The sequence below is a fragment of the Marmota flaviventris genome, chromosome 3 (genome assembly GCF_047511675.1).
Source record: "Marmota flaviventris isolate mMarFla1 chromosome 3, mMarFla1.hap1, whole genome shotgun sequence".
Lineage (NCBI taxonomy): Eukaryota > Metazoa > Chordata > Mammalia > Rodentia > Sciuridae > Marmota > Marmota flaviventris.
In genome coordinates, this window is record NC_092500.1 from 38,516,172 (window position 1) to 38,542,678 (window position 26,507).

The following is a 26,507-nucleotide window of genomic DNA, read 5'->3' on the forward strand; positions in this document are numbered from 1 at the left end:
CCTGTGTAATTCAGATACATAACACAAGTTGGAGTCTTGACTTGACTGGTAAAAGCTCTGACTACACAAAATGTATGTCTAGTAGGGCCTGATTCCTTCATATAAAATCTCAAATTCTCACCATTAGGACTATTTGACTATATTATAGATAAAAGAGTGAGTACTATTTCCAGAAGGGCATTGTTAAAATTATTTTGTACATGTTATCCTAGATCATATCTAAGAAAGAGAGCTAACCTTCACCCTTACTCTTCCATCATTGACATACTGGGAAGGATTTATTTATAAAGTTAATTTGGACTTTGAGAGCAAGGAGAATCTATAAATGAAAGAAATGAAAATTCAGACAGACAGCTTTGATGGAGAGTAAGTACAGTAAATACAGACAATGACAAGGGACAACTAACTCATAAGAGCACTGCACTTAGAAACTGGGGCAGCCCAGTGCAAAGTACCAGGACACTTTGGTGAAATACTTTGGTGAAGGTTAAAGAGGAAAGGAACTTGCAAAAGAAGCAAAGGGTCCCCAAGTCTTTGTTATTTTGAATAGAGTAACAGGAATGCAGAAAAAAAAAAGCTTTCATCCTTTTGGAAGTGTTTAATGTACATTCCTCCCTTATGAGTGACGCTAGGGAGATGTTCAACATCCACAGGGTACAGGCTAGCTAGAAGATAGGAATCTTGAAAGAAAGAAAGAAGGAGAAAAAACTCCATAAACACTTAAGAGGCATCCAGATCCACCCCTCATGGCAACAGGAATTCCTTTTATCAAAAAAAAAAAAAAAAAAGCTAATTGTTTCAAAATATACAGTGTATAAAATATAAAATCCAAATCCTAATACCAACTATAGCCCTCAAAAGTCATTTTCTTAACATGATACAAATCTAATCACCTTGTGAGATGCCAACATAAAGTGGTCTCAGTGGAAAAGCTGATTTTATTCAGGTTAGGAAAGAGTATATGTAAATATTCAATGTGAAGACTATTAACATTCAGGGCCAATTATGTTGAGAAACTTGGAAAACATCCTGAATTCATTATAAAGCTAATTCTAATGCCATTTTAAAAATGCTGAAAGTTGTCATATACAGAATCTTCTCTAAAACTTATATAAATGCATGTTTTTATAAATGTGAAAGTGGAAAGACACAGTGGTAGCATACATCGTTTAATGTTCAAGTCATTCAAACCAAATATTTAGCTCTAAAAGTTCCCATGGAAAACATATTGTGTGAAGAGTAAAAATTTGCTCTCAAAATGTAGGCCCTCTGTTCACCTCACAGATAGTTTCTTTTGCTGAGAAGAAACTTTTTAATTTGAGTCCATCCCATTTATTGATTCTTGGTTTTAATTCTTGCACTATAGGAGTCTTATTAAGGAAGTTGGGGCCTAATCCCCATGAAGATTAGGGCCTACTTTTTCTTCTAAGAGATGGAGAGTCTCTGGCTTAATTCCTAGGTCCTTGATCCACTTTGACAGGGGTTTGATTTCATTGTGTTGCATATGGATTTCCAGTTTTACCAAGACCATTTGTTGAAGAGGTTATCTTTTCTCCAATGCAGTTGGAGAAAATAATGCTAAGTGAAGTTAGCCAATCCCCAAAAAACAAATGGTGAATGTTTTCTTTGATATAAGGTGACTGACTCATAGTGGGGTAGGAGGAAGGAGCATGAGACGAATAGATAAATTCTAGATAGGGCAGAGGGGTGGGAGGGGAAGGGAGGGGGCAGGGGGTTAGCAATGATGGTGGAATGTGATGGACATCATTATCCAAAGTACGTGAATGAAGACATGAATTGGTGTGAACATACTTTATATACAAACCAAGACATGAAAAATTATATTCTATATGTGTAATAAGAATTATGATGCATTCTTCTGTCATATATTTAAAAATTAAAAGCAATTTTTAAAAAGAAAAACATATTGGGCTTTTTCAGAATACTGATGACTTCAAAATTTTAAAAAGCATTTTATATCTGAATTTATTTAATGTAAATCTTACTTAACTAGCTTCACATATACCATAACAATGCAATCTTTATATAATCATGTTATGGGACATACTGATAGGCGAGGCTAGGGGGATATTTACATTAGGATTCATTTTATATATGTGTTTCTTGAAATGTTATGGAATCAAAGATTATCAGTATGCACTTTTATATTTACCATCTTCCTCAGTCAATATGCCTATGGGTGCACTCCGAACTCCTTCACCTTTGAGTGTACTAGCAGACATCTCAATTACATATTGGGTATATTTTTTCAGTCCTAAATAGAAATAAAATGAATAAGTTTGACACTTAGAAATATCCTTTAAGAATGTGAAAGAGTCAGACTATGAAATGGTTCTCAATTCCACAATTTCCCCCAAGTAAAAACTGAATAAAATGTAATTATATAGTAGTAGTAATTCCTATTATGAGAGAAAAAATACAGGATAATGTAGAAAAGGATTAATGTAGAAAATTCTTTCGTATAACATGAAATAAACTCCTGGCATATTGTACCAAAAAGAATTTTCATACCCTGTGTAGAAATAATTACACTAAAACCATTTATAATGTAAAATTCAGTTAATATTTTGAGGCCACACTATCAATATAAATGTAAATATTCAACATTTGATTTGTTCTTTTACCTTTAATGTTCTGGGTCAAAGAGGTTGTATTTATACTTTTTTCCTCATTTCCATTACTCCTCTTGAGATAAATTGTATATTTTTGTATAATTCCATTGGGACTATGTGGGGGAAGGAATGATATCTCAATTTCTCCAGAAGAAATATTTTTGTAAGTAATATTTTCTGGTGCACTACTGGGCACTGGATAAAATAAAACACATAATGGCATAAAACAATTTCATCCTAAAAATCTTTCCTGCTAAAATTCTCTAGAATATTTATATACAAAATTAACCAGAGTGTGATTATCATATATATCCTGAATGGATCAAGGTGTATAAAAATTGGACCTTGCACAAGTGTACAGGAAAACAATTTCAAAGGAAAATGCATACAATGATTCTGCAGAATAACACAGGATTATACATTTATTAAGAGATTTAATACTGTAATAGCTGTTTTGAATTGCTGAACATGCAAATGTTAGAAAGAGAACAGGAAAGCACTTAAAAATTGATTTTGTTCTTCATTAGTAATACTTTTTTAAATTAGCTTAACAGGTTGGTTTCAGACCATAGCCAATTCTCTGACAAGACAAGGAACATCTCCTAGATCTGATGCTGCAGAGTATAACCTAGCAGCAAAATTGTCTCCTAAGAATAGAGGGCATCAGTAAATAAAATATTAGTTTTCTGCATTTAATAATGTTCCTATTATATCAAATATAATGTTCATAAAATGACTCTCTGTGCATATTCAATTATAAAAACTATATATGTGATTCTAATTCTGGCAAAATATGGGAAAAGATACTCTACACATATCTTATTAAAAATAAAAATAAAACTCTGTATAACAATAAAACAAATTTTCTTTAAGAAATTGCAGAGTTGACAAAAAAGAAATTAGTGGTGGCCAAAGAAGAAACAAAAAATTAAAACAGAAAACACATAAAGATAATGAAAACAGGAATCCAGAGAAGGAAGCTGTACTAACCAACCTTGCCTTATAAGTGCCCATTATCCTGACAGTACTGCATTTTCCTTATTAACATTTGTGTAGACTTCCACAGAAAGAATATAAAGCCTTGGGGATGTTGAAAGAGAAGGAATATCCCTGCATAAAGAGCTGGAACCCCCCCAAAATGCAACTTAAACAAGAACCAATATATTGGAGAACTCCAGGGGACACAATGAATATCTCTGTGGAAGCCACAGAGTTCAAGTGAGTGGGATCCCCAGGACCAGCAATGGGGTGCCCTCATTCTCAGTGGCTGGTAGAAATAAATCCTAATGAACAGAGGAAAGAACACACGTAGAAGAGAGAATAGAAACATTTTTCTTCTGACATTTCTGAGTGAAAAGGCAGAAAAGAAAGAAAAAATGTGCTGTTTTGGAATTACAAGCCTATCCCCAAGAGCATATATGGCTTAAATCCATGATACTTGTATATAACCTAAAGAAATCTCTATTTCAGAATTTAGATTAAAATGAAACTGTGCCCTTACTCCTCAGCAACTATATGAAATAAATATAAATCCTCCATGGAAGAACTCACTTCAATTCAAACCACATAAATTACTCACAGATAAAGTGGAAATATGAGCTCACTAAAAAAAATCACCAAATACACAAACAAAAATCACTAATAACACCAACAGTAAAAGTCAGCAAAGAAGAAGGAAAAAATAACACACATACACACACACACACACACACACACACACATAGTAATTATCTAAAGGCTTCAGATATGAAAATTATTAAATGTTCAGTATATTTCAAAAAATTAAATGTTTTTAAAATATCAGCAAATTACTCTATAAATAACAATAAATAATATAGATAAGTATGGAATGGATCCAAATACATTTTCTAAAACAGAAGAACAAAATAACTGAAATTAAAAAGAGAAGATTAGATAGATGAAGAGAATTCATTTAAATGATAGTAGTTTCAAAGAAATTAGCAAGAGGGTAGCTCAAATAGGAAAGGCAGTGGAATGAATCTGACATAATTTCTGTATGTACATATATGACTGTTACCAGAGTGAATCTCCACATCATCTACATCCACAAGACTGGGCTCCTAATTAGAATAAGACATACTTCATGTTTATATAAATATATTAAAATATACTCTGTTATGTATACCTAAAAAGAAGAGATAAAGCAAACCAATTCATACAATAGTACAAATATGTAACAGCAAATCCCATTACTATGTATAACAATAACACACCAATAAAAATGTGGAAAATAGATAATGTAAAAGAACTCAGAATGACACCAGCAAAGTTATTACCAGTTGATGTGAAGTCCTATATGAGAACAGAGTATGTTCACTGGGTATTTGTTTTATAATCATAGAAAAAGTTTAAATGTATACTTATATAAAGCATGCAAAGTGGGATTTATCAACTGTCACAGAAAATTATAATTTAAAACATTTACATTACTTTCAGTAAAATCATTCATCAGCAATTAAAAAAAGAGTGCGGCTCAAAGAAAAAATTGGGGAAAAGTGTAGAATGGTAGTTAAGAAATATAAATGATCTGCTGAAGGGGTCCAAAATAACAGAATGACGTAAAGAAATATCTGAAAGGATAATGGCTGAGACTTTTCAAAAATTTTGAAAGATGTCAGAGTTCAGAAGAAGAAATCTCAATAAATCAATAGAAAGAAATTTGCTTTTAAAAAATCATGTTTTAACACATTGTGAAAATATAGAAGATCAAAGAAGAGAAGATCTTAAAGGCACCAGAAAGAAGACAAATCAATTAAGGAATGACAGACTGACAAGAACTGAAGAACTACTAGAATTCTATACACAGAAAAATAACCAAGGGTTAAACAAAAATGTATTCAAATAAGCAATAACTGAGAGAAAATACTATTAACACCTCCAATAAAAGAAATGATAAACAATATAGTTTAGGTAGGTACTTACTTATTTATAATGCATACTGGATACTGAATTCAGAGACACTCTACCACTGAGCTACGTCCCCAGCCCTATTCATTTATTTATCTATTTGTTTATTCACAGAGTCTTGCTAAATTGCCCAGGTTAACCTCAAACTTGAGACCCTCCTGCCTCAGTCTCTTCGGTAGAGTAGCTGGGATTACATCAGGCATCATCACATCTGGCTAGGTACATTTTTAAAAAAAAATATTTGCCCAAGATGAAAGACCACAATTACGAAGATTATGGCTTAAAAATTGCCTGTATAGAACAATAACAATAATGACTATTTAGGGGAGGGATTAAACAGTATAAAATAAGTACGTAAGCATTATTGCCATTTTAGAGTCCTGTTATTAAGATTCTTTTATTTAAAAAAAAAGAAATTTAGCCATTTATTATTAGTATTTTAAATACAATGGGTATAAAAATTATTACTTATAAATGTGGTTAGAGTAACAAAACTTAGAAACCTTGAAAGCATAGACAACATGTCCCCTCAATTATTATAGGGTATATAGTATCAGTTATAGGGTATGTGACATCGAAGGCAGATTTAATAGAAAAAACTGACATAAGAATGTCAAGACTTTGGGAAATTATTATTCAATGCATAGTTAGACATAACAACATATATCAATATAATCCTACTCCCCTTCTCAACATCCTAAATCTCCACTGTCATTTCAAGCCAATCCACCATACTGAGAAAAATCCTCAAAACCCACTGTGAATGCTTTCATTATCTTCTGGCTCTAATCAAAACTTTAAACCTATTGAGTATATAACACTTGAGCTCTCTCAGGTACCAGACTTGTTCTTATAATCCCTCTAACCATAAGGTCCAGGAGTTGGGTAGTCACATATATTACTCTTCTTTTCCATATGCAGATTTTTTTCTCCTTCTTTCTTACTAAAGAATCATAGATCCTTTGCAGACAAATTTCATCAAGCATTGTTGAGACACCTTCCTAACTGACCTCACTTAAATCACTTACGTCACTTTCCTAAAACAATCATCTGGCACCATTTCCCCCAAAGCTTAAAGATGTTGTCACCTTGGTGACTTATTTTCTCTCTACCAGTCTTAGAGATATCAGTGTCCATGCAAATAATATGCCCAGTTCTCTGGACTCCATGTTCCTTGGTCTTCCTAATGCCAGTGCTCTCCCTCCACACCCTAACCACTGGCTTTCATGGCAATACCTGAAACCTGGCCATTACCATTGGCTCTTAGTTCGCTTCTCTTGGGTACCACCTCCTGGATCAAAGCTTACTGACTCTTTAATTCCCCATCCACAAATTCTTTGACCCTTTTTCACTGCCCATCACCTTCCTTAGGTAGATCCCAGAGTCACTCTAATCATTCCCTAGCAATTTCCACTGACTCCTTCCATTTGTATGTTATTTTCCTGGCAAAACTTCAATTCAGGTGAAATCAAACTCTATACTACTTCTACATCTCCATGGTAGCAGCTGAAAATGGATGCACCAAAAACCCCTCTATTCAGAAAAAACACACTTCAATTTATCCTCTCAAAGGGGTCTTTTGCATTGCCTGGTATACATTTTTTTAATTTTTTTTTTAGTTAGTTCAGTCTGCTACTAGGTGTGTTTTCACCACACCCTCTCTCCCTGAGCCTCTCCCTTCCTTATTCTAACCTGATAAATTTGCTTCTCATTTCAATGAAAAATTTTACAAACTCAAAATTAAATTATCTTCCTACCACAAGTTTTCCTTTAGATGCCTATCCTCCTTTCTGCTTTCCAAGGCCACTACTGCATTATATTCCATTCCTCCTGGCTATTGAAAGACTTTACAATGTGAAATTATTCAGATGTATACGCGAACACACATGCATTGTAATGTGCATCATGGTAAAAAAAATCAATCTCCTTCAATTCCACTCACCCTTCAGTTATTGCTCCTCCCTTCTATCCTTCACTTGCTATCAAAACTCAAAAATCTGTCTTTACTCAAATTGCTACACTTTCTTACCTATTGTTCCTTCTTCATCATACTTTAGCGAGGATTGTTTTCCCATTCCTTTCCATGATATCTACGCACATGAAGTCACCGATGACCTCCATCCTGCCATACCACCAATCAAATGCATGCTCTCATTTTTCTTCACTTCTCAACTGCATTTTTTGAAATAAGAAATATATTCCTTCTAACTGAAAAATATGTATTTACTTGGATTCCAAGACATGATCTCCAGAATTTTCTTCTTCTTCACTGGTGACTTTTGCTTAGCCCTTCACTGGCTCTTCCTTGATTTCCCAAAGTCTATGTTATATTGGCCAGGATACAGTTATATGCTACTCATCATCTCTTTATATATTCATCCTCATGTGACTTCATCTTGTCTACTGACTTCAAATACCATAAATATGGTAATGCCTTTAAATTGTGTATTTTTTGAGATTTAAACTTATTTACCCCATTGTCTTTATGACAGGGTACTTGGATATCCCAAATGTGTCTAAAAGGGAACTCTTGAATTTTCTCCAAACTGACCTCTTCCTAGGATTTACCTTCAGTAAATGGCATTACCATTCACCCAGACCAATAATCCAATAACCATGATTTTCCTCTTCATTCCCATATCTAACATACTCAGCAGAAACTTTCCAAAATTGTTCATATCATGTTCCTTTTTCTTAATTCTCCAGTACCTTCTGGTTAAAATTAAACTCCAAACTTCTTGAATGGCTCCCAAGAACCTACAATTTGCCTCTGCATGTCTCTGTCCTCAACTGCCAATTTTCTACCAATAACTCATACTGCTTGAATGAGAGGAATGCCCAGTTCTTCATCAACCACACACACACAAAAATTCTCCCCACTTGCAGAATTGGCAATTGCTATTCCTCCTTCAAGAATACTTTTCTTCCTGTTTTGATCTAATTTAGTCCTACAAATCATTAATTTCTGGACAAATACAACCTGAGGCCATTTTTCTTAACCCCATCTCAAGTAGCTTGCTTTATATTCTATGATTATCTCTCTTCTTCTCTGGTATTTTTCTTAATTTCTTCATAAAGCTTACCACTACACCAAAATAATAAATTTGTTTACTGTTTTTTTTCAAATCTATGACTTTTCCAGAATGTTAAATTCCAAGATAGGGACTTTGTCTTGTTTACTGCCATATCTACCTAGATAGTAATAGTAGCACATAATATGGAATCCAGAAAAAATATGTTCAGTGAATGAATAAATACAATGTTACAAAATATATCAAAAATGAGGAAGAAGTTCACACATAACAAAAATAAATAATATTGTATTGAAAATCTTCTAAATCATTAGAAAAAAAGGAATTAAAAATGTTGTGGTTAAAATTTATAACAAATAACCCAATCAATAAATGGGCCAAGGAACTGAATAGACACTCCTCAGAGGAGGATATACAATAAATCAACAAACAAATGAAAAAATGTTCAATATTACTAGAAATTAGAGAAATGCAAATCAAAACTATTCTAAGATTTCATCTCATTCCAGTCAGAGTGGCAGCTATCAAGAATACAAATAACAAGTGTTGGTGAGGATGTGGAGACAAAGGCACACATACATTGCTGGTGGGACTGCAAATTGATGCAGGCAATCTGGAAAACAGTATTTTCTCCTTGGAAAACTTGGAATGGAACCACCATTTGACCCAGCTATCCCACTCCTTGGTTTATACTCAAAGGACTTAAAAACAGAATACTACAGGGACACAACCATATCAATATTTATAGCAGCACAATTTTCCATAGCTAAACTGTGGAACAAATACAGATGCCCTTCAGTAGATGAGTGGATAGGGAAACTTTGGTATATATATGCAATGGAACGTTATTCAGCATCAAAAGAGCATTTGCAGGGAAATGGATGGAATTGGGGAATATGATGCTAAATGAAGTAAGCCAATCCCAAAAAACCAATAGCCAAATGTTTTCTTTGATATGAGATGCTAAATCATAATGGTGATGTTGCAGGGAGAATGGGAGGAATGGAGGAACTTTAGATAGGGCAAAGAGGAGGGAAGAGAAGGGAGGGGGCAAAGGGGTAGGAATGAGGGTGGAATGAGTTAGACATAATTACCCTAAGTATATGTATGAAGACATGGTGTGAAAATATTTTGTGTACAATCAGTGACTTAAAAAATTGTGTTCTATATGTGTAATAAATATGAAATGAATTGCATTCTGCTACTAATTCTAACAAATTAGAATAAATAATAATTTAATTAAAAATTTTTGAAAATTCAAAAAAATTTATAACTTAGTGTAACTTCTGATTTTGAAAAACTCTAAGAATTCGTTAAGCTGTCCTTCTGCAGTTGCTTGCCTGCCACCAATGGTCAGGACAAACGTGCATCCCTAAGCTCATGCATCCCAGGCATTTCATTTCTTTATAATTAGGGTATGACCAGTGCTGGATCTTCAGCAAGACAACCCAATGACTCACTGATTCTGGGGAGTGAAGATGCACTTAGAATTTTTCAACTAGTATAAAGAGTACTCCCAACTGTAGTAATATTTGGCAAAGTAGATAACTTATAAATAAAAAATAATAATTATAATTAGTTGGAAAAGCTGAATCTATTTAAAATCTAAAAATAAAAGACAAAATATGTTTCATGATGATCCCCAAGTGGGAAGTTACTCTGAATATACCAAAAGGTTTTTGTTTGGTATACATAGTAGTAATGTATGCAGAAAAATTTTAAAAAGTTATTGATTGATGAAAATAAGCTTATAAGAGTTCTACTCAAATTTTTGGTAATCATCTACACCCATTAGTAGATAATGCATACATTGTTGGTCCAAATCAGAAATGTTCAAGGTGTTTGGTTAAGGTTTCACTGTAAAGAATGTTATATCTTAGGAAGACAAGGAAATATTGCATTTAATCAAAAGATTTTTATGGGAACTTCTTAGTGTTATGTTTTGGATAATCACACACTAAGCATGAGAAAATAAAAAACTAATCTTAAGCTTGTAAACTGCATAATCTATAACCACTAAACAAACATACATAGATACACATACACACACTCACACAACACAAAAAAAAATCAATCTAATATTGATCTTCCTATTTAACATAGAGTATTTCACTTCCAAGCATTAGTAAACTCCAATTCTCCAAATAAGATAAGGCATTTGAATAGATAACTTACTCCTATTTGTAATTAACAGCATTAACACTTCACTGAGTTAACACATCACTCAATTTCTCACAAAACTTTATTAAAGAGTGGGTACTTATTTTGTAATAAGGAATAGGTATTTCCCTCATTTAATAAGATTATTGAGCCTGGGCACAAAGTGTTGTTCTTGAGCACATTTTGCTTCCAAGGACATCTTGAGACCACTAAACCCTGGCTGCTGCTTCTACCCAAGGAGCTAAACTTGGAGGCTCAATCATAGTAGACTGACATAAGTATAGATTCCACTGTATTTCACTTCCACACAGATGGAGAATGCACAGACCTTGAGACCACCTCAAGTTAGGACAGAGAGCCAAAAATCAGGAGGATAGGCACTAAACCCAAGACTATCATTTAGGTTTCTTTGTTTTCTGAGAAGTCTGTGTCAACACAACCCAACAGTAGGCTAGGAAAACCTGGGCTGAGTCACTTCTCCTCTTCAGTATTTTTCTAGGTATATCTCAGGCCTATTCAATGAATCCTAAATGGGGCTCAATAGACCTACTGTGAAGCCCCAAATTTACTTCTTATCACCTATGATTTATAAGTACTTTTACTTAAATAGTAATTGATCCCCTTGCCTATGAAGAGTTCTATGTTTTATAATGTATTTTCCAGAACTAAAATTCTTTTTAAGATTATATCTAAAATTAAATTCTTATATTCACTTGAGGTTTATAATCTCTCCCTTAGAATTAAGTCCAGACAAACAGATAATGAAAATTAAATCTACTATTTCAATTCTAAGTTAAAGAATACATACATGTACAAATCTGAAAATAAAAATTATTATATACTGCATCATTAAATTCAGATGCTCTTGATGTTGTGACCACTTAAGTAGTAAAAGATTTGGTAAGCATTCATGTATGTGGTAATTCCTTAATATCACAACAGGATGTTTCAGAGTTATTACTTTGCTTCCTCATGCTGTGCAAATAGCAAAATATCACAGCAAAAATGAACAGGGAAATCCTAAATATATTTTTTAATTTATCACCTTTATTGTTGGTCTGCAAAACAACATGTGATATGAAAGGAAAAGGGGCTTTATGGTCAGATGGGTTTGGCTTCCACTTCTAGCATCATCAATTACCACCTAGATGACCTTAAGCAATTATACATCCACCAATTAATATCAACTTCAGGAGGTCAGGAATAATTTTCTTTGACATTGCTGTATAACCAGTAGGACCCAGCATATTGGAAATATTTGTTCACAGAATGAGCCTCTGAGAATCTCAGTTTTTCATGAGACATAAAGATAATACCTTATGCTTTACTCTAGAATTTAAAAGACAATTTGTGTGACAGCCATTAGCACAGCCCATGGTATCTAATAGGCATTCAAAATATGCTTGTTTTTTTTCCTTGGCCCAGTATAAAATAACACTGAGTCACTAAAAGGGAAATATATCCCTCAAAAATACTTATTTTAGGTATAATAGCTATAAAAGCAATGATGCATACCACATAGTTTTATGTCAATTAACTTTAAATTAAGGAATATATCAACTCCTGAAGATATAAAATGCTCATTATTCTCCTATTGTGTCAATGGAAATTACTCTATTTTCTATGAGCACTTTGTACCAACTCAACATCTTAATTTCTGTACAGAGTCTCAAGAGAATGCTTTCACTCAAAGGTAAGCTGCTTTACTAGATTTGTAGATCCTCACAGTCAAGGACAGAACCTTACAAGTAAGATCTGCATAAATCATAGAAAATTGCTGATATTTGGCCACTTATGACCTATAAAAGTGGCAATTTCATGATGTTCAGCCAGTAGCCAGTCCACAAATAGTCTCCTGCCCACTCCATCTTCCTCATTAAGATTTGAGTAGCCAGTTGCAGTGGTGCATACCTGTAATCCCAATGGTTCCCAAGGCTGAAGCAGGAGGATCAGAAGTTTGAGGCCAGCCTCAGTAAGGCCCTATCCAACTTAGCAAGACCCTGTCTCAAATTTTAAAAAATGGGGAGAAGGGAGGCTCAGGACTTGGTTCAGTAGTTAAACAGCCCTGGGTTCAATCCCCAATACCAGAAAAAAAAAAAAAGAAAGAAAGATAGATAGATCCAGGTTGAATGCTACTTCCTCTATAAGGATTCCCCAGCCATTTTGTGTTTCTACTCTGTTTTGCTATCTATATCACTATGGAAAGTAGTATAAATATTCCTTAGAAAACTTGGAATGGAATCACCATTTGACCCAGCTATTCCACTCCTCAGTCGGTCTATACATAAAGGATTTAAAATCAGCTTACTATAGTAACATAGCCACATTAAAGTTCATAGCAGCTCAATTCACAATAGCTAAACTGTGGAAACAACCTAGATGCCCTTCAATAGATGAATGGATAAAAAAAAAAACTGTGGTATACATACCAATGGAATATTACTCAGCATTAAAAGAGAATAAAATCATGGCATTTGCAGGTAAATGGATGGAGCTGGAGAATATCATGCTAAATCATGTAAACCAATCCCCAAAAAACCAAAGGCCAAATTCTCTGATAAGTGAATGCTGATCCATAATGATCCATAATGGGGCAGGGGGTGGGGGGCAGGAGAAAAATGGAGGAACTTTGGGCATAAGGGAGAGAGGGGAAAGGGTATAGGGGCAGGAAAGATGGTGGAATGAGATGGACATCATTACCCTAGGTACATGTATGACTGCATATATGGTACCACTCTACATCATGTACAACCAGAGAAATGAAAAGTTGTTCTCCATTTGTGTATAATGAATCAAAATGCATTCTGCTGTCTTGTAAAACAAATTAGAACAAATAACAAAAAAATATCAGAATTTATTCCTATGGGTGTGTCTCTGTTTTTGCCTAAATTAAAAGCAAGCAGTTATTCAATTCAAAATTTATAGGTACATTAAAAATTCGTGTTTCTCAAGATCTTTCATTTGTAAAATTCACTAATTTTTTTTCCATTCTAAGGATCAAACCCAGGGCTTCATGCGTGCTAGCAAATATTTCACCACTAAATTATGCTCCAGCACAAAAGAACTGGTCTTTATTAGGAGTCATCTTGTACGTAAATCAGGCTTAAAAAAAAAAAAAAAAAACTTGCATGGCCAAAACTTTTCTCACATTTTTGCCAGAAAGAAATCAAATAAATATATGAATTACACACAACCAAAAAAAAAAATCATGAGGAATTTGAAGTTAAAAAATATAAACAATACAACAATTATCAGCTATGTTTATACACCACTAGATTTTATTCAATAACAATAACAAGAAAAACTTACCAGTCTCAGAAGTTCTTACAGATAGTAATGCAGATGACTGATTGCCATGACCAAATTTGGTATACGACCTGACAGAAATGTTATAGAGAGTGTAAGGTTTTAAGTCCCTTAAAGTTATACTTGTTGTTGAGGTGTTCTTTATAAGCAAAGTATCCATATTTTTATAGAGCACTTCATAAGCAACAATAATCCCATTAGGTTTTTCAGGTGGTGACCACTTTAACCTTATTTCACTTGCAGATACATCTATTACTTCAACATCTTGGGGTGACGATTCTGGCTCTAGGGGAAGAAAACAAAATATTAAGCACATTTTTTAATGCTTATTCCTTCAGACATGGAAGAAGGAATGAAGTAGAGACAGTAGCCATGTAATATCACTCTCTTTCTTTCTTTTTAAGTTAAAATTGCACCTTATATTCTTACCATCTTCGGGAGTTCTCACAAAGATCTCATTTTCTTCAGACAAAGAGCTTTCTCCAACATGAGTAGAGGCAGCCACTCTCATTTTGTATTTTGTGTATTTCTTTAGCCCTGCAAGGATAATAGGAAACTGTTTAATGTATTAATGATATTTAACATAGGGAAAGTACAAATGATTTATTGGAGGGATTGTTATCTAAATCAGATTCCATATAATCCCAATATCCCCATATTCCTTGAGCTTTTTCAGCATTTCCATGTATATGATGTCTAAGTTCTTTCCTAAAATAGTAAGACACTAATCTAAAGCCGAAAAATAACTTTTGGCACATAGAAAGGGGAATGGTTGGCTTGGCAATACTTCAGCTGTTCACATTCATTCAAATCTTCAACAGTGAGTTACTTCAGTGTACCAGTTGTAGTATTTCCTCAGTTAAGCAAATTTCTATGAAACTTTGATCAGATGCTTTTTATACCTTTGTGGGTAAATACAGTTAAAGAAAAACATGTTTAATCAAGTTATTTCTGCAAGTATTTTTGAAGATATCCATGGATCTGTAGAACAACAAAATCTGAAATTATATTGCATGAATCCTGTCTTGTTTAAGGTATATAGAGATGCATATTTCCATCAAATTAGGAATATTTAAAAAAAAAACATTTTTTTGCTCTACCTGTTATGAGAAAGCTGTTATCTATAGTAGTCATCTGGAATGCTCTGTTTGTATCCAGTTCCATTGCATAAATGGTATAATGGGTTATTTTTCCATTGGGATATTCAGGAGGATCCCAATATAGCAAAATAGATGAAGAACTAATATTTTTATAGTTTATAGTTTGAATGGAGCTTGGCACTTGAAAAGAAGAATGAAAAATTAATATGAATGAAAAGAAAAGCATTATAGTATGCAAGAGCAGCATTTGCAGGTAACTATTTCAAAGGAAACACAGTCTTACCTTGTTCACGAGTCCTAACATTGAGAACCGTTGGTGGTCCTTCTCCCATGATGGTGAAAGCAGATACACTAATCATGTGCTCAGTGAAAGGAGCAAGTCGCCTGATAACGTAAGACAGCTGTTCGGCAGCAATGTCAGTGATATACTGATTCCTTGTGGTTACTGTTTGCATCAGTGAGGAGAGAAAAAAAATGGGGGGTGTTATTAGGAGAGCTAAAGAAATGAAAATTTTATTTGGATTCAAAACCATTTCTGTTCAGTGAAAACTGAAATCACATTATTCATTAATCTCTTCATTTACTTCTCTCTATATAAAATATAGATCATAATTAATAAAAAATATAAAATCATTGATTTTAGAGATCATATTGAATATTAGTATGAATTCTAAATATTCCCCCAATAATGTCTACAAACACATTGTGCTCATAATATAGCATCATTAGTTGTCATATACTATTCTGAACATGAAATTAGTGCTTTGAGAAAATATAATTTTCTATGGGAGACTGTCTATGATTTTTTTCTGAAAACAAAGACTAGACAATAATATTAAATTGAAATATTATAAATCAACAGTTTATTAGGAGAGCTAAAGAAACGAGAATTTTATTTGGACTCAAAATTCACCATACATTCACTAGTCCCAACAATTTCCTCAAAGCCAGCATCCTTGAATAACTGAAACATAAATATGACTTAACAGAGATGTCAAACTTTAAATTTTTACTTAATTTAGAACTGGTGCTTCCAAAATGCTTAATTAACAATTAGACAAAATTTGAAGTATGTTAGGAGACATCTTTATCAGAAATCATGGACCTCTTAATTTGTAGTGCTGCCCCTACTCAGTTTTGCACTAGAAAAAAAAAAAAGATTGGTAAATGAAATAAACATGTATCTAATAAAATGTGATTTTTAAACTAATTCTATCATAAATAGAATAACACTTAATTTGGAGTGAGAAAAATGCCAAACCTGTGAAAAGGCAATGAAATAAAATATTCTTCTTAACATTTTATAAAAATCAAAGAGATTATCTAGAGCTGTATCATATAACCAAATATTTTTAATTTGTCACATATGACACTGTCCTTTTAGAAACAATAAGATCCACTGACCCTGAAGAGCAAGTGTATACGCTAATGACATCACCACATCATTGGGGTCACCTACACCTGTTTACCACTCCATGCACTAGAGTTGTAACTTTCTGACCTATTTACCTTTAGTGACATTTGAAAACCTATTAGTCAAAAGCTGCAAAGAATGTGAGGCCTGTAAATGATTTGAAGATATGTTAATCCCTTCCCATCACACCTGCTTTGGCAACTGTAATAACTGATTGTCTATGCAGCTTGGCCAAAGACTCTAGGGTGCTACTTTCTCTAGGAAGAAGGTCAAATGGGTTAGGTGGGGCCAGCTCCTGCCTGTGTGGCATTTCCATTTGCTGAATGAGGTTAACTGATGGTTGAAAAAAATTTGACTCCAGCCCATGGATCATTAATAATATGGTTGAACTTTAAGCTAAGGTTCACATCTCTGCAAGCTATTACTGGTGGTTTCAATGCATTTCATAGAGAATTAAAATTTTACCTACCTATGGGTGAATGCTGGTCTTCAGCTCTACTCCTTACAAGAAAGTTATTATGTACATCATTGTTATACACAAATGAAGCCAGTGAGTGCAGATCAGAAGACATCTCTGCTGAGCCCTCATAAAATCCTATCATTGGCTCCACAATATTCATCATTTCTGGAGACATGGGATCATTTATATACTGTAATTAAAAGTAGATGTTTACAATGACTAGAAATTCAATTATACTTAATGACTTGTAGCTATGGAGACACATATTTTGAAACAATATTATTTCCATAACTATTGCCTTCTTTATGTTATAAGATTTCATTCTCCAGCTACTAAAACTCTGCACCACCGTAACACATTGTGATCACTCTACTTCTCGAGAACACACTGTATTTTGAGAAGAAGCAGGTATTTGTTTCTGACTTGAGTTATTTCTGTATGGCAAGATTAGACAACCTTATGTAAAAGTTTCACGACTGAAATCCTTTCAACTTCTCATCCCACAATGGGAGGTGTTCCAGGCATCCTGACTTATTAAAAATGTGTTTGTTTTTCCTATCTAAGAATCTTTGTTTGTATGACAGGTACGAGAGGCTTGCATGCCTATTTGTAATTGTCAATGACAATAATTTATCTAACTAAAGTTACAGAAAAGAATAAAACTGCATGGTAAGAGTTTTTAAACAGGGGCTATGGCAAATCTATCCACAGTTCTGGACCTATGAAACATTATAAGTAACTGCCATTGTTCCTAGATTCTATAATGTAATTCATATATGTCAAGGTCCACTAGTGGCAGATAATGTAGCGAAGGCATCAGGAGCAGACTGTGGCTCGAGGGGAAGGTCCTGCTGGGATAACAAGATATCTTTCTCCCTATCCATCCCTAGCAAAATAACTGATTGAAACAGAATGGGAAAAGATATTTTGGTCAAAAAATATCAGATATTTATATAGAATGTCAATGTCAGAAGTCAGGTTTAATATTAATAGAAGAAAATATTCCCTAAAGAGACTTTATACCCACTGCAGTGCAGAGCCTTTGTTGGGATTCTAATTTGAACATCTCTCTCTAGATAGGCTTTAGTGATAACCAGGGAAATTTTAATATGCTCTAGGTATTAAATGATGCCAAGACAATATTTTTATTTGTTAGTTGTAGTCATAGTATTATTAAGTGGATGAAAATGCTCATTTCTTAAGAGTATTTTTGCTTAGCCACATAGGAGAAAAATAATGTGATGTCTGGAAATTTATTTTAAAATACAACTGCACTACCAACAGTCATGGGAACCAGCTGAGGATGCTGATAACTTTTTAATCCATGTGCATATATGGAGACATACTGTACTCTTCTTCCACTTCTAGGCCTGCTTGAAATTTCCCAAAATAAATGGTTTTTGTTTTTTTAATGATGCAAATTCACTCTTTAATCAATTCCTTTTCAAGTTCTGCTTCAAAACTCACCTACAAAGCCCTTTCACAAAGAATTTATTCTATTCTTTATCAAGTCTCTGCTCAAGCTTCAACATTTGTAAGTATTTCATAGTATAGGATGTGAGTTTTTTATTAAGTGGCCCCTGTCTTTTAATTACTTTATATGTTTTTGAGTTGTCTTAATTCCTAGAGCCAAAAAAGGGTTGATCATTAACATCAAAGCACTTAGTGTTTAAAAAGACAATTGTGGATATCCAGAAAAAAATTTTAGGAAGGCAAGAAATTTTAGGGCAGTTCAGTTAATTAAAAAATCTGCCAAGGCACCTTATTTAAACACTGTTTTCTGATAAATTAAAGAATGGAGACATAATTCAAAACAATATCCATCCTTCAAATGACACATATAAAATAAAATTACCTAAATCATTTTGCACCTTAACCACAAAAGGATTCTGCAGAAAAGCAGGGGACACAGAGGAGATCTAAAGGGTTGTGATAAAGCGCCCTGGACGGGGAGCCTCACAGAGGATAAGGTGAAGATCTTCTACCTTCCAACAGCTCACTTGAGCTCTGCCTCCACAGGGGAATTAGAGAGGGCACGAATCACAAACACATAATTCAGAGATGCTCTGGTATTCCAGTCAATAGTTTATGCCTGAGCCCCACAGCTGTTTCCACCATCAATCAGTCACCCTTTGAGAATCCAGTGTGTACAAAGGCCCTATGAACAAGACACTGAGGTAACACAAAGAATTTCCCCTTGAACTATGATTTTTTGCATTAAATCTCTCCATGTTTTCTTCTTCATGTCAGATAAATTATTGAGAGGTAAACCATAGCATTCCATCAATTAGCTAAGTAGTTCTGTAGACAAACTTCCATTTTAATGTAAGAGTTAACGTGAGTACTTTTGACTCTGAATTTCTCCCAAATTGTAGTTTTCATTGAAAAAATCCTCCACATCTCAGACAGTAATTTAAACATTGGTTTTGTAACAATCTAGAATATCACCAATCATCATTAAGTGTGCCATGTTGTAAATACCTCTCAGGCTTTGCCTTGTTCAAAAAGACATTAGATTGGATATTGGGTTTTTCAAAAGAGAAAATGAAGTAAAAATTTTAAGGGCAAAAATGATTGGAAAGAATGAAAACTTAAGAGTAATGAGAAGGGGTGGAAACATGGGTGGAAAAGCAGTAACTGACTGGGCACAGTAGCACATACCTATACATGACTACTGAATTTCTCAGAACAGTACACTAAAAAGGGGAAATATTACTGTATGTAAATTATACTTCAATAGCTTGACTTTCAAAGAAGCAGATTTTTTTTTAAGTGATGGGAAAGTAGCCCAGTACAAGGGCACACAGCTGTAATCCCAGCAACTCAGGAGGCTGAGGCAGGAGGATTCCAAGTACAAAGCTACCCTCAGCAACTTAGAGAGGGCTTAAGCAACTTAGTGAGGCCATGACTCAAAATAAAAAATAAAAAGGGCTGAAAATGTGGCTTAGTGGGTTCTATCCTCAATAAAAAAAAAAAAAAAAACCTAAAAACAAAAAAGAAAAAAACAGGGAACTGGAAGTTAAACAAAGCTCATTGCAACATTTAAAAGTTTGGGATCCATCAGTGCAGTGCTACTGACATTCTGTATTAGATAATTTCATCATGGGGAGCTATCCTGTGCAGCATAAAATGTTTAGCGATATCCCTGGTCCATAACTACCAGAAACACCCTCCCACTTGTGACATTGAAAATGTCTTCAGAGATTACCATATGTCTCCTGGAGAGCACAGTTGCCCCCAGTTGAAAACCCTTGAGTCAGAGAATGTCACAATTCATCAACATGAAAGGCCTTGCATATGCTACCCGGGAATCGTTGGAATTTATGTGAAAGAATTAGAAGTCTTCAGAGTTAAATTCCTAATCCACCTGAATAAACCAATTTGATTTTACATATAATAATCTTTGTTAAAGCAAGTGCAATTTTATTTTTTTTTTTAAAAAAAAAGCTATTATATCTATCAATTTAGACTCACTGGAGTTCTAGTGAATTGAATTAATGAAATTTTTGACTTATTCTTAATACTTCTATTTTAAAATAGACATAATTGATACCGTTAAGAAGTAATAAAAAGAAAGTTTACAATTAGCACATGTCTGGAAACTTCCTTAAGGATACTGTGCCATTCTACACATTGTTGTAGTGAAGGAATCCTTAAGGCTCCCTAAAGTAAACACACCTCAAAGGCCTACTAAGTAAGGTTCAGTCCTCGGCCTCATTTTGTACCAACTGGTGGGGCACTTAGCTGGCTTTCTTCCCAGGTTCACCAGCGACAAACTTTGATATACTCAAGGAGTATGTACAATGAAAAGATGTACTGACATTAATACCAGAGGTTTATAATACTTAGGCAGCAAAAGAATGTCTATTGGAGGAAAAATGTTAGGCTTCTAATAGAAGAACAAGTACAGGATGAAATCAAAGTGTGAAATTCAATTAAAAAATAGCTTCTTGGAGGGATGACTTTAAGGGTTTTCAGACTTCAGACCCAAGGAAATTAATTTTTATGTTTGACTATTTTGGTCAAAGGAGAAAATAATCCCACTCGAGTTGAGTCTAGTTAAATGCCATACAGAATATTGTTTTCATTTGAGTGAGAGACTTATTGACAAACCAGGAAATACACATTGGAGAATAATCCATGATAAGAAGGACCTGAAATCATAACTTGTAAAAACAGGATATAAAGCCTTAGGGAAACTATGTCCATGGTTCCATCAAAGACAAAAGTTAAATTGTTATGTAATATTTTTATTATTTAAAAGACTAACATTTCAAGATATTGTGTGTCCACTAGAATGTTAAACACTTTGTCCCTGTGATCTCACTTCATTAGATCCTAAAGAGGTATTAACTCCACTTTACAGTCATGTATTCAAGTTCATAAAACTGTTGATAGCAGAGGTAGGACAGGAGCACATTTCCGTGGTTCCAAGTCTCCTGATCATACCACTGTAATCTATGATGTGGGTCCAGAGAGCAGAGTCAGGACTAACTAACTGGTAAACATTATAAGTCAAATAGCTCAAAGCAACTGAATAACAAGGCAGTTTCTTGTTCTCCTGTGTACATTCTGGGCCTAACAGAACTTCACTGTCACTTGATAAACAGATGCTGTGGGATCATAAAGAAGAATGTTTTAAAGCTTATTGACTAGGAGCTGCTTTTATGGTAATGAATACCCAATCATCAGAGTTGATCAAATACTTTAACAGAGGCTGGATTTCTAACCATTCCTTAGGAATGCTATAGATGAGGTTCATATATAAGTTGAGAAGCTGAAATAAGTCTTCAAGCCCTGAGATTCCATTTTTTAACATAATTTTTAAAATATCCATTTAAATATCAAAAGTAAAATCTTACACATATTTTGAATTGTTTAAATACACCCTACTTATTAAGATACAAATAAAGCATGAAGAGTGAATGGAAAAAAATTCCATAAAGGTTATGAGACCAGATCAAGCCTAGCATAGGAGGATTATATTTTAATATTTTTAAAGGTTCATCATTGGGATATAGTCACATGGTTAACAAAACTAAAACCAAGGAGTGATGAAGAATTTGTAATGAAAATAACAATGCTGTTCATATTTTTCCTATTTCAAGCCTTTCTCCTCAGAAGCAACACTTCTACCCATTTCTACTTCTTAGTGTTTATTCAATCACTAACAGCATGTTCACACACTCCATTATGTTAGCATTTATTGACTTTCTTCTTTTTATGATAGTGAGGCATTCTCAATTTTTATTTTGTTATTTTTATCCTGTAAATAGTATTCTAAAGACTAGAAGAATAATTTTCATGGGTATGTGAAACATGAGGCAGTGGACTGGAACAGTATGGTGGTAGCCTCTCAGGGGGTCCTGTCATCCCCACCAACTGCTATTGATGCTTTTGCATACTCTCTCCCCTTGAGTTAGAAGAGACCTGTGGCTTGCATGTAACCAATAGAATAATAGGGATAGAACGTCACTCCCATAACCATTACCTTATATAGACCCTTCCTGCTGGTTTGCTGTTCCTTAAACAACCTTTATGTCAGAGACCAAGGGAGTACACTGTCTAAGGGATGAGGGAATTCTAAGCCTGCAACTCTACACCAAGGCTTTAAGTCAGCCACTCCTCAGACCATGTTCTTCTCATACTTGTCTGGATAGACCTTTTTCTTTTGTGTCCTGTGGAAGCCTCACAAGTCACCATTGTTGTCCCAGGACTTCTGTATTTTCAGTATCATGCTTCATCAGTAATTCACAACCTTCTTCTCACTTCCCATTCCCATATCCTATTATCCCAAGGAGGAGGGTTGTTTTGTTTTATGGGGAGAAATTAGTTTAGATATAATGAACTGTGCCAGAACCTTCCCACATCAGATACAAGTAGAAATTCATAATGTCAGAGAGAAAGGTCAGAGTGCAAAGCCAGGCAAAGGAATCACATACAAACAGGAAGCAGTGACTGAAACTGTGAAACCATACAAATGAGTGTTATAAGGTGGCTGAAAACAGAGCCCCCCAGAACACCTGTATCATAGAGTCAGAAAACAATAATAAGAACTAGCTCTTTTATTTTCTTCATTTTTAAATGTTTAAAGCCAAAGTATTGCAAAATCACAACACAGAAAAGCAGAGGAAGTAATAAGAAGAAAATAGTGATGTGCTAAGGACACAGGCCATCTGGATTTAGAGCATCTGCTACTTTCATCTCCCATCACTCTCCTGAAAGGTGAACTCAAACACCAATCACATGGGAAAGCATATGTATCAAAAATGAGTTTGATCTAACAAAAAAGATATTATCACAAACATAAAGTAGAATGTTTCCTTCTACTGAGAGAAGATAAGGGAATATTGAATGTCAAGTAGAGTGAAAGGTCCAATATCAAGAATCATAATCAAAACAGGTCACAATAATTAGCATACCACTATGTGCCAGATACAGTTCTAAGCTCTTTGCATACATTAACTCATTAAATCCCCATCATTAACCCTTTGTTCCAGGAACCTATAACCTCTGCTTCAAAGAACAGGAATCTGAAGTTTGCAACTATGCCAGGATTGAGTCATTGGTAATGGCAGAACTAGTTGTCTCTTGGGCTTACAAGCAACTCTTTTGCTATCCACACAGTAAGAGACTAGATCCACATCAGGATTTAAATCCAGATTTGTAGGCTCCAAAGGATATGTTCTCTCTACATCACAGGAATTGCATACCAGATAGAGGCAGAATCACAAGCCTTTCTATAATCACTTAGCTTCAAGAGAAAAACAGGTCTGGCTGGCCATTCAATAGATGTTATCAGCATAAGTGGGAGACCTGTTACCTGGTCCAAAGAAGGTTTTGTCTAATTTAAGACCTTCTCAGCAGGAATAAAGGTTTAAGCTTTTGCCCTTTGCCTGAGTTTTCAACTAGAGTATCAGAGGAAGCATAACTCAACATCCTTTACACAGAGGAAAGGAGTCAACACAAGATTAAAATTTAATCCTGGGATGGAGATGGTGAGCAACTTGGACTGACAAGTCCTGGTGGCCAGAGGGCACTAACTACATGGTAAGGTCAACTTTCAAGTGTCAGAACTGTGGGACTAGAAATAGAGTATCAGTAAGTGTGGGGAAAAGTAACAGCACAGGTAGCAGGAGCAGCAATCCTGAACCCTAACAATAGAAGCCAGTTATTGAATAACTTTTAGGTATCACTTAAGGTCAAATGATGGCTGCACTCGTCCTAAGTATGTTTATTCTTTTGAGTGCCCCAGGGAGCTGCCAGTACCTCAACATGACTAGCCTGGAGGCTGAAGGGGTCTTCACCAAGTGAGCAGCTGGCTAAGTGAGGTAAACAGAGATACTGATGCCAAATCACTGCTGCCTGCACTTCCCAGCACAAATAAAGGGTGGGGGGAATGAGATTTCCAGGATGGATAAATGCAAAGATATTGTCAAAAGATCCTGTTCCTCTCATTTTAAATCTATGAAAGGCTAAATCTCTTTTAGTTCTGTGATTTCTTTAATCAAAAATGCTTTTTTTAAAAAATAAGGCAGCTCTGAGAAATTTAGCTTCCCAAGACCAAACAGGACAAAATCCTTTGTCAACAACAGCTACTAAAATCACTGTGTCTTTTCATTGGCAACTGTTCCAAATTACAATCCTCTGAAAGAGTATTAAAGTCATAACAGGAGTTTCCAAACAATTCATTAACTGAATTAACATAATAAAATTAGAATACAGAAGTACCTTTAGTTCTGCCTAATTGCTCAATTAACATTTTTCATATGCTGAAAAAGGATAATAGCATTTAACTAATAATATATGTCCTAAAATGAAATATGATCTAGCCACATAATCAACATGCCCCAATTTACATCACTTTCTACTAGGAAGCTTTTCAAATTGTCTATGTGGAAGACTGGCAAATCTTCTAAATTTTCATGGCCAGAACTAAGAAGAAAGGGCTCACAAGGTGGAAATGAAAGTGCAATACCTCGTCTTTTCCTGTAAGCAAGGTATTTTCCAAAACTACCCCAGTTTCTGAAACCAACACTTTCACTCGATATTGGTTAATGATTCCATTTGGTTGTCGTGGTTTTCTCCAAGTAATTCTAATTTCTGTGGCTTCTACATCTGCTAGTTGTAAATCAAATATTGCACCTGGAACTAAAAGAAAAAAGGGTGGGCCTTAAAAATACATTTTAAAATAAAAAATATTCCCTAACTACTTAGCTCATGATTTAAAATATGTAATCAATTCTATAAGAAAACTAACTAAAACAATTTACTAATTTATTAAAAATCAAATATAAGAGTCTCTAAATATATGGACATTTGAAGTTAAATATCTGCACAATTTCCTCAAAATGTAAATAAAGGGTAAGATAACATAAAATAATTTTCCAAAATCAAACTGCCATAGTATTTGGTTATAACAAATTAATTCATAATAATTTTCCCTGAGAAGCTATCTGTGAATGTTAATGCCCAATTGAAACCTTGAAGGCTTCATAAAAATTATAATAATATATCAAAAAATAATATCCAGAATACTTCAAAAAAATCATACAATAAATTCAATTAAGCCATCTTTTAATTTATTGCAGGAAAATTTGTGAAGAACTGATTGATTTTTTTCTGCTGAATTTTCAAATTGGTTATGTGAGCCTCAAATTTCAAGTGGCTTCATCCTTTGTAGTAGTAAAAAAAAAAATAGGGATAAATTAACAATTGGTTCAAGACAATGCACCACAGGCTTAAAGCAAACTAGTTATAAAATCATCCACAGTGACATTTGGGAAACCTCCCAGTGCCCCAAAAGTAATGAACCAAAGATAAACATGTCCTGGGCTTTTGACTACTCTGTTTATAGCTCATTATATAATTACAAATAGCCTTCTGATTCTGACTTACCTTATCAATAATGAGGCTAAAATTTTATCTTTCCTTTAACCACACAAGGCTACTATAAGGAATAAATGGTTCAAGGGAATTTCCAACATGTAGGTTCAAGAAAGAGAAAAAAATGCCATAAAAATATTATCCCTTATGATTTATCTTCCTAAGCTATTTGACAATGGGATAGGTATAGCAAACTCTAGTTAGAAGAAAGAGACATTGTTTAAAAAGGAAACAGAAGAATGACTCCATTCCCTTTAAGACTGTAGAAATAAATTAAAAATAATACCACAACTCCCATAAACAGCACTTACAACTAGAGAATATAATTATGCTTAAATTAATCATGTAGTAAATTATAACTATGGAATTCTCATCTGATAGATTAAGAGGTTTTTCTTTGTCTCTGTTAAATAACCAGAAAAGAACCCTCCTAGATATTGTAACCATATAAATATTTCTAAATATTTCATGGATAGTTTGTGGCTAAGTGTATGAATTAACCATTCTGGTGGTCAAGATTCCAGTGCCCAGCATGGACAAAACCCATGTTTAAAACTGAGAGACAAACATAAAATGGGTGCACCTACA

The 26,507-nt window shown here is 34.2% G+C and overlaps 1 protein-coding gene across 1 annotated transcript in view; it reads right to left on the reverse strand.

Moving 5' to 3' along the window:
* The window catches only part of Ptprq (protein tyrosine phosphatase receptor type Q), a 209,397-nt gene that overhangs the window by 162,422 nt on the left and 20,468 nt on the right, over positions 1-26,507 (reverse strand). Inside the window, exons 9-16 of the mRNA XM_027929031.2 lie at positions 25,012-25,184; positions 17,043-17,223; positions 15,443-15,604; positions 15,160-15,339; positions 14,489-14,596; positions 14,063-14,344; positions 2,646-2,828; positions 2,174-2,275 (exon numbers count right to left, since the gene is read on the reverse strand). Of these exons, the coding sequence (XP_027784832.2) occupies positions 2,174-2,275; positions 2,646-2,828; positions 14,063-14,344; positions 14,489-14,596; positions 15,160-15,339; positions 15,443-15,604; positions 17,043-17,223; positions 25,012-25,184 (1,371 nt within the window). The remainder of the gene's footprint in view (positions 1-2,173; positions 2,276-2,645; positions 2,829-14,062; positions 14,345-14,488; positions 14,597-15,159; positions 15,340-15,442; positions 15,605-17,042; positions 17,224-25,011; positions 25,185-26,507) is intronic.